Source organism: Lemur catta, chromosome 6 (assembly GCF_020740605.2).
Source record: "Lemur catta isolate mLemCat1 chromosome 6, mLemCat1.pri, whole genome shotgun sequence".
Lineage (NCBI taxonomy): Eukaryota > Metazoa > Chordata > Mammalia > Primates > Lemuridae > Lemur > Lemur catta.
In genome coordinates this window covers 42,411,856-42,434,403 of record NC_059133.1, presented here as the reverse complement: position 1 = coordinate 42,434,403, position 22,548 = coordinate 42,411,856, and the positions used below count along the sequence as shown (strand labels likewise).

At 34.5% G+C, this 22,548-nt stretch overlaps 1 protein-coding gene across 1 annotated transcript in view; it reads right to left on the bottom strand.

The window, feature by feature from the left end:
- Positions 1-21,621: 21,621 nt before the first annotated feature.
- TSPAN8 (tetraspanin 8) overlaps positions 21,622-22,548 on the bottom strand; it is a 29,034-nt gene continuing 28,107 nt past the window's right edge. The window contains exon 8 of the mRNA XM_045553364.1: positions 21,622-21,911. Within this exon, the coding sequence (XP_045409320.1) occupies positions 21,858-21,911 (54 nt within the window). The 3' untranslated portion in view covers positions 21,622-21,857. The remainder of the gene's footprint in view (positions 21,912-22,548) is intronic.

Below are 22,548 nucleotides of genomic sequence, written 5' to 3'. Positions count from 1 at the left end.
AAATGAGTGAATGAATAAACTCAAGATTATATAACTTATAAACGACAGAACTCAAACTCGAGTCCAGATCTATCTTACCACAGAGCTCATACTCTTCAATTTTATCCCATAATGTCCATGGATCCTTTAATTATGATACCCTCAAATAGGGAATAGCCTATATATTCTACAATAGGGGTGCCCATTCAATTGATACAGGCAATAAAATTAAGTTCTCAAATTACCTTTAATGATGCTGAAAATTGCTGACAACATAATTCGAGTAGGAAAAAACCCAGGACACAAAATTGTATAAACATGAGAAAAATTACTGAAGGATCCTATAAAAACAAAAGCAAGAGGTAATGAAAAGACTTAGGACAATTAATTCTGGATGATGGGATTGTGGTAACTTTTGCTTTCTTTCTACTTTTTTCTACTTTCTAAGTATTCGATTAAGGACATGTAACCACTTATTTAACTATAAAACATTTTTAATACTTGGGTAGAATTTTTAATGGAATAGAAGAGGAAAAGGAAAATGGCTTACTAAGTAGGGAGAGTTTCAGTAGCAAAGAAGCAGAGGAAGGAATTTCCAGAAAATTAGTTCTGCTGGCCTGAGGCACTGTGTAAGGAGGTGGGGGTGGGAGACTCTCCAAAGGCAGTTTGGGAGCCAAATTACAGAAAATCTTTCATACTGACTGAGTTCAGACTTGATCTCAAAGTAATCGGAAGCCTTTGAGTGTATTTGAGTTGATGGGCATGTGCTGTTGAATACTCAAACCCTAAGTAATTGTAAGAAAAGTGGCAAATCTGAAACACTAACTACTATGCTAATTATTCCTCCTCCTTGACATGTCTTTGGCTTTAACATTCCATATTTATGTGTCATAGATCTACACAAGTACACACTTGCCAAAATGTGCAATTTTCTAACAAATATTTGCCACTGCAAATGCAGCAGTATCTCATGTGCCAACACCTTTCAGAAGAAGAATCTGACCCTCTTAAAAATATAACAAATGAAAAATCCTCTTTTAAATTTAGAAGTTCTATTAGGCATTAGTTTTCTTCATTTCTAATATTTCTATTTGTTCCTTATTAACTTTATGATAAGGATTTGGGATATAATGTAAGAATATCCATATTGTTCCCTTGAGTATTTTTTGAGGGGTGCAAAAATTCTGTTTTGTGAGGTCCTTAGTGCCAGGCTTTTTCTATTTTACTTTTTTTTCTTCTGGTATGAAATAAGTTTTTTCTAGCACTATATCTGGAAGCCAGTCAAGGGCATCAAAGAGGGCAAAAGAAATAGACATGTTCCCATTGATAGAGATCCTTAAAAAAATATTAGAATGATTAGTCAAACCTTTATTTTTTCTGCAGAGATAGATATCCATAGAAATTTTGAAAATCAAGCACATAGGCCAGGCACAGTGGCTCATCTCTGTAATCCTAGCACTCTGGGAGGCTGAGATGGATGATTGTTTGAGCCTAGGAGTTCAAGACCAGCCTGGGCAATGTATTAAGACCCTGTCTCTACAAAAAAATTAAAAAATTAGCTGACATGGTGGTGAACACTAGTAGTCTCAGCTACTCAGGAGGCTGAGGCAGGAGTATCACTAGAACCCAGGAGTTTGACACTGCAGCAAGCTAGGATCGTGCCACTGCACTTCAGTCTGGGCAACAGAGTGAGACCTTGTCTCTAAAAAAAATAAATAAAATAAAATAAAGCATATAACAGTCCTCCTTTCTAAGGACGGATTTGAAAGTCTTGTGAAATTTTCTAAGTTTTTTCACTCTGAAAAGGAAATACATTGTGTATGTGCTGATCTATGTGAAAACTATTTTTCACTTATTCTACCATGAAAACTCATCCTTTTTCTTGCCTAGCTAGCTTAAATATCAACTGTTCATAAGGTCTACTATATTTGAATCTTTTGGGTTTTAACTGAAAGAGACTAAACTCAAACTGCTAAAGAAAAAAAATGGCTCATATAATATAAATAAAGCCAATTGGAGTTTTGACTGCAACTTACATCCTACAAGTTTAGCAACTACAGCAGAAAAAGTATACTCTTTTCTTAACAATTCCATCAGGAATCCTAGATTTACTTTTCACAGGACTGACTTGAGTATTATGCCCATCTCTGGGCCCATCACTAAGCCTAGGACATGTTATATTGGTCCAAAGGGATACTCTCTCAGTAGTCAGATGGAAGATCAGCTCTAGAAAAATAATAGGAATGAAAGTCAAAAGCTTAGAATCAAAAGAGCATGGAGTGTCTGGGGAATTACAAAGCATAATGTTAAGGAAAAACATTTGGAAAGGGGGGAATGTTGAGAGATGAGGCAGCAGAGTTAGGCAAGGTCTGGATAATGAAGGACCAGGAATGTCATGCTTAGGAGTTTGGAGTCTAACCTGAAATCAGAAGGGCAAAAATTGAAGAATTTAAAGTAGGAGAATAGTATGGTCATATTTGTATCATTGGTTAGATGATTCTAAGAGCCAAGTGAAAGATGGATTAGAAGGAGGAAACTCTATCCTGTATAAAGTTTTGATCTATATTTGAATGGTTATACTATTAAATTGTAAGCAATTGTCCATATGCCTGCTTTCCCCACTTGACTGTCAGCTCCTCAAGGGCAGGGCCAATTTTTTTTAATTCATCTTTATAGCCATAATCTGTCATTTAGATTCATAATGAAATTCAATACAATAAAAGGAAAATTACTTTTCAGTAAAATGACCAGAAGTTCTTTATATAAATCAGCATTGAAAGGAGAATATATTACTGCAAATTCTATGCTTCTGAAAAAATAGTCATAAAAATATTAATATTGGATTAGTTTCGAGACATTTTAAAATGTAGTGGACCTAAGCCTTACATAAAGAATTTTTGTACTGGTGAAGAGTTTGTCTTTGCACTAGAAAGAGTATCAAAAATTTGGTAGCTCACACTCCCATTTATTTACTTCAGTTCATGCCCTACACCAGGATTTGGGAAACTTTTCCTGTAAAGGATCAGAGAGTAATTATTTTAGCCTTTGTGGTCCCTGTTGCAACTATTCAGATCTGCCGTGGCAGCACAAAAGCAACCATAGACAATTTATTAACAAATCAATGTGGGTGTGTTCCAGTAAAATTTTTAGTGGGCGCTGAAATTTGAATTTTATATAATTTAACATGTCACAAAATATTGTATTTTGTTCTTTTAATGACTATTTACAATATAGAAACGATTCATAGCTCACAGGCCATACAAAAATGAGGTGCTAGCTGTCCCGATTTGACCCACAGACTACAGTTTGCCTACTCCTGTTCTACCAAATCTGGAGAAACCGATTTTGCTCATGTCAACTTCATTAATGTGCATGTTGTGTGTCTATCATTTGCTCATAGCATAACATCTTTCCTTTGTCAAATTTTATTCAGGTCATATGTTTATTAAATGATATCACTGTACCACCATCTTTCTATCTTTTAAAATAGAGTTCAATATTTAGTCCATTAATTTCTTTAAAGCACTTTGAACATTATTTTACTGTGTTTATTAGTCATCAGTTTATGAGTTAATAGGTATGAAACCAACATGTAATTTAAGCAATGTGGAAAAGTCTTCCTGCCTCCCCACCCCAAATAGCTCTCTTTACCTTAGCATGGTACCAAAAACACTAGACATTCATTTACTTGGATCTCAACTACTCAAGTACTCATTTCTTTCTATAGAGCTTTCAGACTTATTTTCCAACACCTTAAAAGATAAAGAATAGTAGTAAATTGAAAGGATAAAAATACTCATAGAATTGAATCACTATATATGGGTTACAACTGTGTGGCTACAGGAAAGGAAGAAGGTGGGAGAAAGCAGTGGAAAGGAGGGCGATAGGAAAAGAGTCCTGAAAGGGAAGGTAGAACACACAGAAGAAAAGTATTTCTGACTTCACAATTGTGTCTAAGATGATCCTCACAGTCCTGGATTTCCTTCGTGAGTCAGAGCATAATGTTTCAATTCTTAAAAATATTAGTCTTCTTTTTCATCTGACACCACTCATTGATAAGATTGCTAAGGGAATAAATGGATTTACTCTTATTTCCTGAGCCTTTTATCCCCTTTCAAAGAGTCAAGTTCCTTGACAATGGTAATAAATGAACCATGCTAGAGCAGTTTGTGGAAACTTTTACTTGACCTGTAACTTAACTTAATAAATAATTCTAAACAGTCATACAATGATTATGCTTGAAAGATAGTTGCTCATTGAGGTAGCAAATAAACTCTGTTTATGCAATTTAGCAAGAAGATGCTATACATAAAAGACTTTCTTTTAAAATTATTTTTTCTAGTTATCATTTAATTTATAATTTTATATATTATTATTTCATATATTGGATGATTATGTAACTTTATATTTCAGAAAATACATATTTTATATACTTTATACGAAAAGAATACTTTAATATTCCTGGATCTTTAAACTTTATTTTTTTGTGCAGGGACATGGAGAGACCATAGTGGGGAGGGAGGGTTAGGAATGATACAATTAATGTAAATCAAGAAAATAAACTATGAGGGAGAAAGACATAAGCATTGCCATCCCAAAGTGGCTGAGTAATGCTTTGATGTTTGGCGGTAAAAGGAAGGAATTAAAGACACAATTCACTATAACAACAAAGGATTTTGTTTTTCTTCTTTCCTAATGGGATAGTCTTTCTGATGTCTGTCTTCCATTCATGCACTTCAAAATATTTATTGAATTTATTGAACAAAAATTTGTTACATATTATACCAGATGTTTTAAATACTAGGATAAATAAGATACAATCCCTGACTCCACAGACCTGAAAATCTCATTAGTGAGGGACATATACATGTAAACAAATAATTTTTTACATTATACATCAGAATGAGGTAAATACTAATATATATCTATATAGTGCACTGTAGGTATTGTCTAAAAAAAGAGCAAGAAATGAGAAAAGAACCTGAGAAGGATTCACATGGAGGCCTCTTTGGAGTTGAATTCTACCCAGAAAACCACAGAGTGAGTGTTTGTGCTAATTCTAATAATGCTCTGAAAGTATCACTGATCTTGGACACCTGGGGCATAGGATAGAAGATGAGGCTATGAAGCTATTAAGTGGGAGACTGGAACAGAAACTCCACATCAAGCCATAATCCTCAATGTATTGCACTCTGTAGAAAGGGGGATAGAAAAATAGCCTAGTCACAACTCCATACATTCAGAGGTAAGACTGGGAAGCTTGGTGTCTCCACTTGGATCCTGGAGGCAAGAGTCTCCTTTGATAATTTGGGACTGAATTCACAAAGAAATGTTAAAATTTGAAATTTATACTATAAAAATCATCAGAAAACACCCAAGCCCCCCCAAATCTGTCCCAGGTTAATACTGTGCCTGGAAAGCTCTCATAACCCAAAGCACAAAGAGATGCTCACAGGAAAAAAAATACTAAAACCCTTTAAAAATTAGCTCATAGTGAAAAAAAAAGTATAAAATATTATAATAAATAGTTGAGCAAGGATCAATAGAAAAATAGTGGCCCAAGAAACTGAGAGAACAATAATATGAAAGAAAATAAAAATATGTTTATTATAAAATGGTTAGAGACTTAAGACATACAATATTGAAAAATGCATGCCTAAAAAATAATACCAGTAACACAACAGAGATAGATATCACTAGAAAGCAGGTCAAAATATGTGAATATGTACAAGTGATTATTCTGTCCTTTTTTTAATGTTTACATTATCAATATAAAAATTTAATATAAGAAAAGACACTGCAATTCTAAAGAATAAGACTATCAAAGAAAAGCAGATTGGATAAAGAAACAACTTGAATTTCTAGAAATGAAAAATATTATAATTGATATTAAAAACAAAATGATTGGGTAACCAGAATGTTAGATATAGCCAAAGAGAGAATTAGTGAATTGGAAGATAAATTTTAGACTTCATGGAGAAGGTCAGGGAGTTAAACAGCGGGAAAATATAAGATTTTAAAACATATGGAGGTAAAATTGACAAAGCAAAAAATGTATACACATACATATAAAATAAGAATCATAGAATCTATGTGACCATATGATTTAATATTGCAAGGAGAGCACATTATAGCATGACAGGAGGCATTAAGAAAATTAAAATTATAATTTTTAAACATTTATTGATCTATAAATTGGCTTAATATTAATGGTGGTTGTATAAAATAAATAACTCTATTAAATAAAATAACTGTATTCAAAAACTTTTTAAATTTTTTTCTAAGAAAGTAAAATAACATATTCACGTACTTTAAAGAAAAAGTTTTTATATTGATTATCTAAACATTAAAACAACAAAGAGAATAATCATTTTTTTACATATTCACATATTTTAACTTACTTCCTAGTGATGTCTATTGCTAATGCTGTGCCACTGGTGTTATTTTTTTAGGAATTTATTTTTCAATATTGCATTATTTTTACTTCTGTCATAAATTTGTCTGAATCTTCTTCAAAGCTTTATTTCAATGTTAACAAATTTGAAATTGTTAATATCTTTAATTGGCTTATTTCCATAGACCAAACTACGTTGAGTTGAGGAAAACCCAAAGACATATTTGCTAAATGTAGTAAATTATCGATTCTAACTTTTTCTTATTGAAATATACAAACATTTCAACTTAAATATTTTCACAGGGTCTATCTTTTTGTCTCCTTCAAAAGCAACATCCTTCAACAAATATTTTTACAAGAGAACATTCACGTCCTAAATTATCTCTGTTATTCTTTCGATATTTTCCCCAAATTTTAATTCTGCAAAGTTACAGGACTTTTCACTGGATTTCATTACAGTACTAAATATAATTTTTCTCAGTTAAAAATAGGAGTTCCATCAAAAGCATGAGCTATATTTGTTTTATTTTTGCAAATCTATTTAACAATGAATGCTGTTTGTATTTGAAAAAAAGAAAGAAAGAAAAAGAAAAGATACAGACTATCTCTGACACTCCAGGAAGCTCCCTTCCTAGTTCTTATCTCCTTGTCAAGAGTTTTTGTTTTGTTTTGTTTTTTAGAGATGGGGTCTTGCTATCTTGCCCAAGCTGGGACTTGAACTCTTGGACTTGAACTCTTGGGCTCAAAGAATCCTTCTACCCAACCTCAGCCTACCCAGTAGCTGGAACTACAGGTGTAAGGCAGTGCTCCCAGCTTGGATATTCTTGTGTTTAGCTTTTTTACAGTTAAACAGTTTTCCAAAATGATAGTTCTAATTTATGCTCTTCATGAATGTAACAGTTATTCCACATCCTCACCAATGCTTATTAACGGAAATCTTTTTAGCCATTCTAGTGGATAAATAATGCCATTTTATTGTGATTTCAATTTGAATTTCTTTGATAATTAATGATGTATATGTTCATAGGCCATTTTGATAGTTTTGCTTGTTCTTTAAGTCTTTGCCTATTTTTAAGTTAAATTACCTCTAATTCTATTAATGATTCAAGGGTCTTCTTTATATGTGTCAGATATGTCAGATATAAGACCTTTGAATTGGAATCTAATCAAAAACTGGTACCCACACCCTCCTATATAGCTGGAGACCCTGCCAATATCTGTCTTGTAAAATTTCTATAGACCAGAGACTGCTTTTACCTTTCATTTTTTTCTTTTTATAACTAGATTGTTTTTGTTCCATCATTTTTATGTATTGCAAATATTTTTCCAGTCTGTGGATTACTCTTCACCCTTTTAATAGTGGCTTTTCATAAGCAAAGTTTGTAATTTTACAGAAGTATATTTTCTCAGCCATTTCTTTTAAGGTTAATGGCTTTTGTGACTACATGAGAAAAATTTCCCTATCTCAAGGTTATAAAGATATTCTTTTGTCTACTGGAAGTTTAATTTCTTTCACATTTAGGTCTATGGTCCATCTTGAATTAATTTTTATCTGTGGTTTGAAATAGTGGTTAAAGTTGATTTTTTACAACATGGAAATATAGTTGCTTTGACAACATTTCTTGCAAAGACTAAATGTGTCAGTTATTAGGCTATTGTCTTTCAGGTCCAAACCCTCCCACCCATATGCTGCTTTGGGATGCTGGGCTGGGAATTTGCAAACTACATTTCTGCTTTGATAGTTTACTGTTAGGCTCTACCAAAGGAATTGCTAGAAGGAGGCTTCAAAGCTGGAAGAGAAGGAAAATATTTGTTTCTTACTGCTTGTTTGTTTGTTTTTTCCTGAGGGCTTTTGTGGCTGATGGTTTCTGTGAGTGGCACCCGGGTAATGTTTCATCCCTGTGAGGCCTGGGACCCAGTCCCACAGGCCTCCAAGACAAGCCCAGCACCAGCTGAGCACCCCTCCGCCTGCGAGCCCTTCCCTCACTTTCAAAGCTTTTCCTTTTGATCCTTCGGCCAGACGTATGGTAGCTGCTTTCTGCAGTTGCTACACCCTAGAGTTCTTCATTTACCCTTTTAGTAGTTAATAACATTTCACTCTGTGAACAATGCTTTATATTAAATTCTCCTTGTTCAATTTACTGGTGTAGTTTCTATCTCCTGACTGAACCCTGAATGATACACCATCTTTTCACCCAGTGAGTTGTGGTAGAGTTTCACTGTAAATCAGGTGACTTCGTATAAACAGATATGTTTCTGGCCTCTATTCTATGTCATTGATCTACTTGTCTATTCCTATGCCAGTACCACACTGTATTAATTACTGTATTATTACAGTAAGTCTTAATATCTGGTAGTATAAGTCACATAGCTTTGTTTTTCTTTTTCTTTTTTGCCTCGGCTAAACCTCATTGGCTACAGCTTTGTTTTTCTTTAAGAATTGTCATCTTGGCCTTCTAGATACTCAATTTCCACCAAAATTTTAGAATCAGCTGATCAATTTCCATTTAAAAAATATGCTGACATTTTGATGGGGATTGTTATGAATCCATAGATCAATTTAGAAAGAATGGAAATTTTACAATGTTGATTTTTTTCATAATAAACAAAAGGATATATTCACGACTATGATATATTTCTTTATTTAAGATTTCCATAATTCCTCTCAGAATGTTTTGTAGCTTTCATTATAGTGATTTTCACATATCTTATTAGATTCAATTTTAGATATTTGATGTTTTCGATGCCGCTGTAAAAGTATAGTTTCCCATTTCATTCTCCCTTGTTTATTGCTGCTATATAGAAAAACTATTTTTATTGATATTGTGTCTTCCTTTTTATTCCTTATATTAGAATGTTTTTTCCTCTCTTTTATCTTGATCAGTACTGCTAGGGGTTTATTAATTTCGTTAATCTTTTCAAAGAATCAACTTCTGACTTTGCTGATTTTCTCTATTAAACATTTTTTTTCTATTTTGTTGATTTTTCCTTTTATCTTTAATTTTTTTCCTTTCTACTCTTATAGGGTTTAATTTTCTCTCTTTTTATAGCTTCTTGAAGATGGAAGATCCCTCAAATCATTGCTTTGGCTGCATTCCATCAACTTGGATATATCATATTTTTATTTTCATTTAGTTCAAAACATTTTCTGGTTATATATATATATTAATTATAGGTCATTTCTAATATGTTGCTTAATTTCCAAACATTTGGAAATTTTCTAGAACTTTTGTTATTGGTTTGACTTTCAGTTGAATTTCATTTTGGTGAGAGAATTTAACCAGTATAATTTCAATCTTTTAAAATTTATTAATATTTACTATGTATCTGAACATATGGTCTCTTTTGGAGTGTGTGCTTGAAAAGAATTGGTATTCTTCAGTTGTCTGGTATAATGTTCTGTAAGTGTCAATTAAAGCAAGATGAGTAATAATTCTTTTCAAGTTTTCTATAAACTTATTCTTTGTTGCTGTTAATTACTGAAAAATATTTTTTAAAATATTTAACTCTGTGGATTTGTTTATATCTCTTTTATGTTCTGCTGCTTTTTACTATGCTATTAGATGCAAACACAATTTGAATCACTATGTCTTGATGAATTTTATTAAAAATATAAAACAAATTACTAAAGAGAGAGGGACATATTCAATATCATAAAATTGGCAAGTTTTCCAAGTTAATCTGTAAATTAAATCCAAGACCAATAAAAATCCCAACAATTTTCTTTTCTTGGAGTTGTCAAGTTTATTCCCTAATTCATATGGAAGAATTAAAAGCCAAAAATAGACAAAAAATTTTGATAAATGAATATAAAAGGGAGGATTCACATTTTACTATCTTTACAATTACAAACATATGAAAATCGAATTGGTATGGTACCATAACAGGGTAGATTAAAAAAAAAATCAAATGTATGGAAAAGAAAACTTAGCAACACATCTATCTATATATTTATGAGTTTGGCATGTGACCGAGGTAACATTACAAATTGGTAGGAAAAGAATGGATTAATTCATAAATGGTGCTGATACAATTGGCTATTCATTTGGGAGGGAAAAAGGTCTATATCTACCTTACGTACATAAAAAATAAACTACAGGTGAATTAAAGACCTAACTGATTTCTAGTTTTGGAAGATTACAGACTAGATACTTTGAATTAAATTTCTGAGTATTTATAAAAATGTTAAAAACCTTTTTGAATGCTTTGCTAAGCTGGCCAAAAAAAGAGCAATGTGCAGAGATCAAAGATGGTGGAATGCTAATGGCCTTTGATATGTGTGTGTCAAAGCAAGCTTTCATCCTGTGACCTTTGACTAAATCATAGAGACCTTGAGATTTCACTTGGTGACTGCATGGGGACAGAGGATAGGTCTTGGGTCTAGCTAAAGTGAGGGCTCTAAAAGAAAAGCTCCACATAAGGTTAGTACCCCAAAGGGGCTCTATCCTTTGTGTCAAAGTGAAAAAAAAAAAAAAAAACCTGCTATACAGTACATTTTGGCCTATGTGAAACTTTCTATCGAGTGAAAGAAAAAAAACAGAAGTCTCGCCTGAGGTTTGGTAACCACAAGTCATCACTCACAGTAGTTTATGATCTGAATTCATGCTACCTGTATGGTCTGAAAAGCTTCAGACAGAGCATTTTATTTAAAGTGGTTACAGGTTTGTGGTATCTCCACACAATAAATAGAAGTAAACACAAATCATCTTGGAGCTCAGCTGCATTTCAAGCCTCAAAGAGCCCCAAAAAATAAGGTAATAAAATTCTAAGGACAATACTCATCTTGCAGTCAAGACACAAAATCAATCTTGTGGTGTGACAATTAAGGTAATTATTTTTGAAAGCAATTTGTCAGTTTGGAAATATGTATTCTCAAGTGGCCCAGCAGTTTCATTGCTGAGTGTATTCCCTGGAGAAAATTCCATTTGTGAATACATGGAGATATAAATGTGTACATGATGTTGAGTACAGCCTGTTAGTTATTCCAAAGAAATAGAAAACAAATAAGCTGTCTCTTGGTAGGTGAACAGACTGTGGTCATCGAATGCAATATCTTATAATAAAATAAATTAATTGTCTTTGAATAAATCTCAAAATCATAATGTTGAACTTTTTAAAAGTCAATTACAAAAGGATGTGGGCAGGTTGATACCATTTGTCTAAATTTCTAAAACACAAATTCCATGGTTATGTACACATACACTTAAGCATAAAAACATGCATGAGAATTGTAAACATTAACCTCTGGATGTTGATTACTTCTAGGGAGGTAAGGAGGAGAGAGCTTTTGCAAAGCAGGATAAAATAAGACTTTAGCTATGTTTGTAATATTTATATCTTTTTTTTTGGTATGAGACAGATACGAATTAAATAATGCATTTTAGTCATGGGAAACGATTTCATTTTTTTTCTTGTCCGTATGTTTGAAACATTTTAAATTATAAAATTTGAAACCATGAAAAAGACAGAGAAACAAAGCCAAACTCATGTTAATAAAAGGTACCCATAATTAGTTGCCCTGCTTAATTTTACTCAATAGCACATAATTAATATCAGATAATCCTTTTTATATAATTGCCTCAATAAAAAATCCTAAGTGGATATGATTTGAAGAAAAAAACCTGAAATTAACTATCCAATATATATCTCATTCATTATCATATTTCATTCAATTTTGTGTCAATCTATAAGCTGGTATTATCATCCTTTAAAAATATTTTTCCCAAATTTATATAATGAAAATGTCCAAGAACTCACAGGCAAATTGAAGTAATATAATAAATATGCTTATGCCTTTCACCTAAATGAAAATTAATGATAGTTCCAAAATATCATCTGATACTAATATATCTATTAATAATATTATCTAATATTAATATATTCAATATTCATATTTCCCTAACTGTCCCCAAAAAGGTTTTATAATTACTTTACTTGAATCAGGATACATACAGAGTCCATGGATTGTACTGAATTATTTTTCAGGTTTTTAAATTCTTTTTAGTAGTCTTTTAAAATCTTAAACAGCTTTCATCAATTTATTTTCATGGCCTTCTAAGAAGTCACAGCAAACATCTCCCTCTCCAGATGGAAAAGAAAATGGTAGTTATGGGCTGCTACACTGACAAATGTTAAAACTTTATTTTAAAATGGAGCTGTAAAAATCACAAATTAATAAATATGCTTTTTGATAAATAAATTTTATATAAGTATACATTGGAAAACTATACATCAATGAAATTAATCATATACAACTATACTTGATAATGTGGAGAAAGTGCATAAGCATGATGTTGAATAAAAGAAGGCAGACAAAAAGTAGTGATATTGTTAAATTCCATTTATATAAAAGTACAAAAAAAAAACCCAAACAAACCTTAACTATGCTGTTAGAAGGCAGGATTCTAGTTATTATTCAGGGAAGAGTGTAGTGACTGGAAGGAGCTTCTGAAGTGGAGTAACGTTCTGTTTCTTGGTCTGGGTACTAGGGAGTTTAGTTTCTGAAAATTCTTTGATCTTTACATGTATTAGTTCCTGATTTTTGCTTACCAAATTACTCAAAACTTGGAGGATTAAGACAATAAAAATCAATTATTTTATTAACTTCTTTGGGCCAGGAATTGGAGAGAGGCTTAGCTGGGCAGTGCTGGCTCAGGATCTCTCATGAGGTTACAGTCACACTACTGGAGGTGGCTGCAGGCATCTGAAGGCTCGCCTGGGGCTAGAGGTTCTGCTTCCAGGTGTCCCACTCACCTGGCTATGGGCAGGAAGCCTCAGTTGCTCACTAGCTCTTGGCAAGAGGACTTAGTTCCTCTTCACATAGATCTCTGCATAGGGCCGTTTGAGTCCTCACAAGGTAACTGGCTTCCTCCAGAGCTCAAGGGCAAAGAGGAAGCCACAATACCTTTGATGACCTAGTTTTTGAATTCACATATTTTCATTTCCATCACTTTCTATTCATTGAAAGTAAGCCACTAAGTCTGACCCACAGTCAAAGGGAGCAGAATTAGGTTGTATCTTTGGAGGATGTAGTACCAAAGAATTTGTGGACACATTTTAAAACCACCATACTTACATGTCATTTTTCTGAATGTATATCATACTTCAATTAGAAATTAAAATAATGTAACTTTAAAATATCCTCTCAAATGAATACTGTTAGGAAGAAGTGCTTCTTCCACAAATGACGTTTTTGCCGTGTTCAGGAAGCTCCATTACTTTAACCCTGTAAGCCCGTCAGCATGCACCTCACCCCAACACCACTCCGGCACACTGCCTTTCCTTCCCAAGGATCCAGGTACATACTGTCAGAATTGAATTAGAGGACACCCAGCTGGTATCTGCTGTAGAGCTGATTGCTTTTTTGTTGATAAAGAAAAACCCAACACACTCGGTCACTGATTTCTTCTGTGTTGATTGTTGTTGTAGAGTAAGGGAGTAGAGAAAGCACTTTGGTTTTGAGTTCGTTTTTCTGCACTCAGCCCTGATAACCTAATCACCTCTTAAAGGTCCCACCTCTCAACACTGTTGTATTGGGGATGAAGTTTCCAACACAGGAACTTTGTGGGACACATTCAAATCATAGCAATGACTAACCTTGAATTTGTGAGATTTGTACACAGGTTCAAGAGTGGAAAATGTTGAAGAATTGTTGGGTGTTTCAAGGTGACCCTATTATTGCAGGTGGCATGCAGGTGCTCTAAAGAATGTGCCTAAAAAATTTATGGAATCCAACAGCACAAGAGAAAAAGGTATCGCAGAGCAGACGCTAGTTCTCATGAATTCCCCTAAGGGCAGTGGTTCTCAACCTCAGCTGCGTGTTATGATCACCAGTTGATTCAAAATCTCTAGGGGTGCAATCCAGGCTGAGATATTGGGATACAGCATGCAAAGTGCCTAGTCTTCAGCCTGACAAATAGGCAAATAAATGTTGATTCCTGCCCCGATTCCTCTTCTACATAGTGTGGTCTTTCATTTTCCTTTGATGATTGGATAAATGACATAAGAAATTTTAATTATCTCACCATTTTTTATTCACAACAGGTAATCCAACATTGCAATTTAATCCATCAGCCTCATCAAAGTCTTACTTGAATGGCCATTTTTCTTTGGAGATTTAGCGGTCTCATAATTTCAACCACTTTTCCTTCCTTTTCTTGTCCCCTGACTGAATATTATAAGTTTCCCAGTTCTTTAACCAGGACCGACATTACTATCATTTGACCATAAAAATACAGGATAATTACATAGGAGGGTGAGCTAGGTGGTAGGGAAAATAAAATTTCTGCTTTATATTTCTCAAATATGTGCTGTTTCCATTTTTAGATTTTTTATAGCTGGATGCTTCCCAAGAAAGAAAGTTGGCTCTTCCATCAGAAACTTGCTCATTTTATCTAAGGATTTTTAGATCTTTAGATCTTCTGAAAGTTCTTTCCAAAGTTGAGAATTTTGAACCACTGAGGGGTAATTAACCAGGATATAAAAGGTATTGGGGAGTCAGCCAGCAGCACACAGAGCCAGGCCCACAGCCTGACTTACAAGCCATGGTTCCAGCTTCCAGACCCAGGAGATTCGCCTGTTCTCAATTCAACAAGTACTGGTCACATCCTACTGCTCATTATATACATTTGATACATATTTTATTGCTGAGTACTTATTGGGCTTAGTTAGCCTGACTTGACCATCTCTATATTAAGCCTTTTTTCATTATTAAAAAAAGAAGCCCCATTGCCAGTTATTATGGCTTTCAGTTATGAATGCATTAATGATTTCTTACTTGTTTATAACATTCCTGATAATTTTCATCTCCAGTGTTGCCATGAACCCTAACCTGTTTTCCAAAATCACCATTTCTGCAGAGAACAACATGTTCTATTGGAATCATTTGAAATTGTGTTACAAATTACTCTTGGAGCTATCATGAGCCAGGTGCAATGTCCTGTTTGCCTCAGTTAGTTATTGCTCTTGGCTTTAATACAACTGATGCTCAGATTGTATTAAGTAGACTTGACTTATTTGGGTCTCACCTTGCCAGCAAAGCTGAAAGAGCTGTCTCTCCACTTGTCTTCATGCATGCTCTTTAACATTATGATGATTCCAGATTACATCCCCTTTCATTTACTGTCTGTCATTCCACACGGCTGAGTTCCTGGCCTACTGTCCCTTCTCTGTCTTTTTGGGTTCACTACTTAACATGATAGCCAGATATCAGCCTTGGAAAGAGATTCTGAGCAGAAGATTTATCATTCTGTGGAGGCATTATTGTCAACATCCATTTCAAAAACTCAGGACTTTGAAGATGAAGTTGTTGATAGCCCTAAACTTTCTTTGAAGTGTAAAGAAACTTCATAATCAAAAACAAAACTTGATAAGTGTATCTTTAAATACTAGTGCAATGTGTATGTTATGTCTACTAACACATTGTGAATATTAACTATATTATATGTTCTAACCAATCACATGTATTATCTCCTTCAAGCTCACAAAAGCCCTATAGAGATTTTTTTTATCCTTGTTTTTCAGATGAGGTACAGAGAAATAAAGTAACATGCCCAAGATCACTCAGCTACTAGGTGGTGAAGCCATTATTTGAACCCCAACAATTCTGACTTCAGATTCTATAGCTCTTAATCACCACCCATTGTAAGAAAAAGGAAATGAAAGTGCTAACTAAACAAACTCTTCTCATGAAAAAGGACAAGATAGTCTAATTTCATCTCTTGGAGTCAAGTTCATTGGTTATAAGTCATAGTCATTATCAACTTTGATTTATGGATGTGGCAATTTTAATATATTTAAAAATGTAAGAACTATTTCTTATTATTTCATCTAATAAACACTGGCTGGGCAAACATTGGCCAATTACCATACTGTGTATGAATAGGACACAAAGCAAAACAAACAAACAAAAATACACATTTCTTGCCTCATATTGTTCCCAATCAGATAAAAGAGGCATACATAGAAATAAATCTGAAATATAATGTGATTAATGTTATGATGAGGATATATACACAAAGTATAAGGAAGGGGAAAAGAAAACCACTCTATTTGGATTTACAGCAATGTATCAACATACTCTAATGTTCAAGTATTATCCTCAGCAGTATACTTGAACAACAGTTGAATAATTCAACTATTGTGAAAAAAATCTAAAATTCTGTTTCTTAACCAAATCAGCTTCTTCCCGAGAGATGCCATATGATAATATGGTTTAATAATGTAACCTGTGGAGACAGCATAGCTGAGCTTGAATCCTGGCTCTACTGATTTGGGGCAACTTAATCTCTCTGCAGTTCAGTTTCCTTATCCGTGAAATGAAGATAACTTTAATAATAGAATTGTGAGAATTGAATGAGTTAATATATATATGAATTCTTCAGAATGATGTCTAACATATAATAAGCACTATACTACATATATTAGCTATTGTTATTATTTACAAATAAATATGTTGATACACAATGGAATATCTTCATAAGTAGGAATGCATACTTTTCTTCAAATGGACCAGATGATATTAATGACAACATGTACTTATTGAGCTGTTAATATATTCTAGGTAACACTCTAAGGTCTAGCATACAAATTCAATTCAGGGAGTTATAATAAAATTTAGGCAAGAAAAAACTAGCCAAAATATATTAGGATAAATGACACTTTTGTATAATATGCTATGGAAAAATGCAAGTGAATGGAAAATTAATTTGATCCCGATTGGACCCAGAAAAGCTTCATAGAGGAGGTGACAGTTGAGCTACATGACCTTGAAGAAATCCAACAAAATGAACATGAAGGTCATTCTGGGACTAGGGAGCAGCATGGCAAAGGTATGAAGGTGTAACAGAAGAGCAGAAAGTTGAAGGTTCCTGGGATGGACGTGGAAGAGTGTAGATGCGAAGGAAAAGGTGGACTTGGTGATTATGAAGGGCCTTGTAGTCAAGGCAGGACCATTAAAGAGTCTCTAACCTTGAGAGAGAATAATATAACTTCATAATATCGGCATTTTGGATCATTCCTGTGGCACCATGAGGAATGGCTGTGAAGAAGAAACAAATGTAGAAAAACCCAGTATGGGATTACTGCAGTGATCCTTCCTCAGGAGAGACTGTGATAGGTAAGACAGGATGGTGGTGACATGGAGGCAGAGAAGTGGACAGATTTAAGAAGCATTTGCCAAGCTCTAATATAAATTTCATCTATCTAAATTAGTATAACTGTATAGTCTCAAGCATAATGAAGATAATTCTTACGTCTCTCTGAATTGGAAGAAACATTACCATCTACATTGAATTAACAATTTGGGGAGAGTTTCCTTTTATTTTGTTCTTGCTACAATTCTTAAGTAGTTTAATTAAATAATATATTTTTGAATATTATGATTTGATCTTGGAAGCATGAAGGTAAAGAATGAGCTTATTCTTAAATCTGAATGTAATATCCTTCGAGAGAGCAAAAGTTTTCCTCATAACCACCTTCAGTATCAAAGAACAAATTAAACCCTAGGTGAACTATCAGTAAATATTGATATTTAAAAATACCTACACCAGAAAGGTAAGCACATTTAAGAAGTTAGTACATGCAGTGATTTGAATAATGGTAGAGAATTTAAATATCTTTTTGATGAAATTGGTTTGAAGATGAGGAAACTCAAGTTGAGTGGCATGCAAAAGTTACAAAACAAACTAGCTGTCAGAGCCTCGTCTAAGATGACTTTTGACTCCAGTTCACTTTCCACAGTAACATGCACCTTACTGTCCTCTAGGAAGAATATTTTGTTGTTCACACATGATTCTCTAAAGCAGGGTCTCTCAACCGCAGCCCTACTGACATTTTGGACAGATTAATTCTTTTTTGTGGGCATGTTCCTGTGCATTGTGAAATGTTTAGCAGCATTTCTGGCCTCTGCCCATTAGATGCCAGTAATAGCTCCTCCTACACCAGTTGTAACAACCAAAAATGTCCAAAACGTTGCTAAATATTCCGAGGGGAAAAATGGTCCCCAGTTAAGAGCAATTGCTCCATATATCCCTAAAATGTTATGAAATTTAGCCAAAAGAGAAAGAATCTAAGAAACTTCCCACAAAAATCCTAAATTCTACTTTCCACAGTTTTCAAACCCTTCTCTCAAAAAGTTCAGCACCTATGTGCCTGCTCTCTTAACTCTCCAATTGCTGTGACAGTTTTTTTCCCTGTTTGCTCTCAGTATGGTCCTTGCAATTCCCTGATCTGCTTTGTATCAGAGGAAACTACATTTCCCAAGCTCCCTTGTTTTCTGGCTTCAAAGCGGGTTCAGCCAATGAAAGTTCTGACAAGTATAGGAGTGGCCAGGAGGGAAGAAGCCAGGGCATTTCTCTCTTCTTCTGCTGATAATAGCTGCTGAGTCACCTCCACGGCTCCTATTTCTGCTGGGCAACCCTTCTTCTGTGGAAGATGGCAATTCCATCTTCCACAGGTGGCCCTGAATCTGGGACTCTGGTGTCGTTATCTCTATCCCTTAAGTCCTAAGGGTGGTAGCAACATCCCACTGTTGCTAATCTCTGGTTTACCTTGCCATCTGCTTTGGCATCTTGTTTATTCTGTTGCCTGTGTACATAGTTGTTATGGACCAAATTGTTCACCACTAAAATTCATATGCTGAAGCCTTGACCCCCATTGTGGCTGTATTTGGAGTAAGGAAGTAATTAATGTTAAATAAGATCATAAGGATGGGGCCTTGAGCTGATAGGTTTATTGCCCTTTAAGAGGACACATGAAAGTTCTCTCTCTCTTTCGCTCACTCTCTCTCTTTGCCATGTGAAGTCACAGCAAGGAGTTTTTGTGTAAGCCAGCAAGAGAGCTCTCACCAGGAACTGAATCTGCCAGCACCTTGATCTTGGACTTCTCAGCCTCCAAAACTCTGAGAAAAGAAATTTCTGCTGTTTAAATCACTCACTTGGCTGTATGTTTTTATGGCAGCCAGAGCTGAATAATATAGCAGTTTCCAGCATGATAGTCCCGTTGTTTGAAATAGCTGAAGGGTTCCTGTTTTCCTGCTAATGCAGACTAATACGAGTTCTTTATATCGATACCATATAGTATCTATTGAGTCCCTATCATGTGCCTAACATTATGCAAAAGACATTTTAGTATTCATTTCCTTATCCATTTCTGCCAATAACTCTGCAAGATATGACAAAATATGACATAAGGAACACAGATTTTGAGTCCTTTAGACTGAATCACAACTTCTCCACTTACCAGTTGCATGACCTGAGAAATGTTAGTTAAACTCTCTAGACCCTGCTTTTCTTATTTGTAAATTGGTCTAGTAATAGGACTAAACCAGGAGGGTCGTTCTGAACTAAATGAGTTATTTTATACAAAGTGCTTACAATATTTTTTGGCATATAGTAATTCTCGATAAATCTAACTATTATTTTTAGCCACAATTTATTAAGTGTCAATTATGTGCCGAGCACTGCAATAGGTACTGGAGGTATCAAGAAAAATAAAACACAATCAATGCCTTCAAAGAGTTTCAGTATACTAACAGAGGAAAACACATGAACAGGTAATTATAACAAAATATGGCAAGTTTATTAATAGATTTATTATGGGAAAGCCAACATGATCAACCGTCAGAGTTTTGGAGGCATCTGTCAAGGTTTGAATCCCAGTTCTACCAATCGATTACTGTTTGACTCTGGGCAAGTTACCTAACCTTTCTACCTTTAAAATTTTCTCGCCTCCAAAATGCAAATAACAATAGTACCTACCTCATTAGGATGTAATGAGAAGAAATGAGATAATAAAAGCACAGTTTCTGGTATAGTTTCTGGAAGATAATACGTGCTCTAGGAAGGATAGCAATTTTTATCATTAGGAGGGGAGCACAGAACAAGGGTGTCTAACCCAGCTTAGGGCACCCCCAGGCTTCCTGCTCCTTGGAAGTCACTCTGATCTACTTGACAATAACTGCCTTCCTTAATTTTTCTCCTCCTTGAAAGAGGAGATTGAGTGCATCATACATTTCTAGTATGAGTATAAATTAGCATAAACACTTTAGAAAACTTCTTAACAGGATCTATTAAAGCTAAGCATGTTTACAAAGCAGTTCTGCACCTGCATATACACCCAGAAATGAGCACATTTATGTACCAAAGGACATGTAAAAGAATGTTTATAGCAGCTTTATTTATTTGTAATTGTGCCAGATTGAAAGCAAACCAAATGCTCATCAACAGAAGAATGGATAGATACATCGTGATATATTCATATACAATGGAATACTACATAACAATTGGAATGAACTACAGCTACATGCAACAATATAGATGAATTTCAAAGTTAAGATGTTGAGCAAAAGAAGCCAGAGTGCATACTGTATTATTCCATTTAGAGAAAGTTCAAAAGCAGGCAAAATGAGTGTATAGTCATGGAAGTCAGAAGAGTGGTTACCTTTAGGGAAGTATTTGTGGAGAGGGGCAGTGTATTGGTAAATGTTGACCACTCAGATTTCTTTTTTTCAAAAAAAAGGAAGATAGAGAAGAAAAAGAGAAAAGTCCTGAATTTGCAGCATTTGCAAATTTACATGGTATAAATACTCTCACCACCATGGTAGATTTCAAGCAACTAAAGTGGTGTTACTGAACACAGAGTTGGAAAGAGATATATATGGCAGGTCAGATCCAACACACTACTGGACAATGGCATAAAGGAGCATGCTGGTATGCTAGAAATGTTCTGCATCTTGATCCGAATTGTGCTTACACAGGTGTATACTGATTCGCAGAGCTATGCACTTAAGACTTATCTACTTTACTGTATGCATATTATTCCTCTATAATAAGCAAAATTTAAAAATGTTTCTGAGAACTAGAAAGAAAAAGAAGTTATACTGTTGTGTCCCAGAGGACGAGCCACAGAGATAATGGCTGGGAGGTGGGCACTCAGATCTTGTTTCCACAATAGAGATGCACCAAAAGGGAGACACCATTAGTAGTCACTGACATAAATAGAACAGAGATGGTAACTCTTTTAGCTCGACCACTCTCGAATATTTCAACTTCGGAACTTAACTCAATTTTATCACCAATGGTTAATATACCGCACAAAAGGCAGTGTCGTTTCTGAAAAATCCCAGATTCACTGCCTTAACTATCTATGGCCCTGTCACTTGGTGATGATTATTCCACTGGGTGGCTCCAGATGAACATTTTAAGCCCAGTACCACCTGAATACAATGAGCAGACACAGAAAAGCACCAATTTAAACAATATTACTTTTATTTTGAGTAAAAATACACAGTCATATAATTTTCCTTACATCCCTCAAATCTTAAATATGTTCAATATGTCTAGAAGATGTCTGTGGTCTAGCTAAATGAGACATTTTAATAGGACAGCAGCTCCTGACATTTATAGCACTTAAATACTTAACATTACAAAGCCAAAGCAAAATTTTAAAGGGGTTTGACTGATGATAGCTTGACAAATCCACAGATTCATTTGTTCCCGATCTGGCAATACAGGACCATAGAAAACACCAAACCAAGTATCTACAGAATAAAACAACAGGATTAACAGGGAATTTAAGAGAAAACACTGGACACATTATAAATAAACAGAAAGAACATCATATATGAAAAACTTCTGTCTACTGACAGTTCTAATCTTATTTATCTAGGTCATCTCTCTTGGGAAATTAGAGGTTCCAATGGGGCAAAAGAGCTCTGAGAAAGGTCTCCAAATTTCTTTGTGTTTTAATCGGGGTTTTTCAGCTGGCCAATCAGTCTCTAACCAGGCCTATTTAACTGTGCCTTAGCGGCTGCCACCAAAAGACCTTCTCTCTCTCTCAAACACACACATCCTCCCGTAGGGCATCTCCCCTCAAGCTCTAGGGAGCTCAGGCCTCTGGGGGCTAAATATACCTATTGCTTCCATAAGAAGGTTATGATCATCTGGTTTAGATCATCTGCATAAAAATCAAGGAGTCTAAAATTTCTCTTGCCACAGTTTTAGGCATTGCCAAGAGGAACAAAAAAAAAAAAAATGAAGTAAATTTTATTTTTTTTAAAAAAAAGCTTCTAAACTATGGGGAATAGCTTAGTTCAGGAAATTCCTTTGAAGTGAAAAAAGCACAGCTGAAAATCTGGGGCATAATTTCCATCTCATTAAGTAGCTCTCCCAAGCATG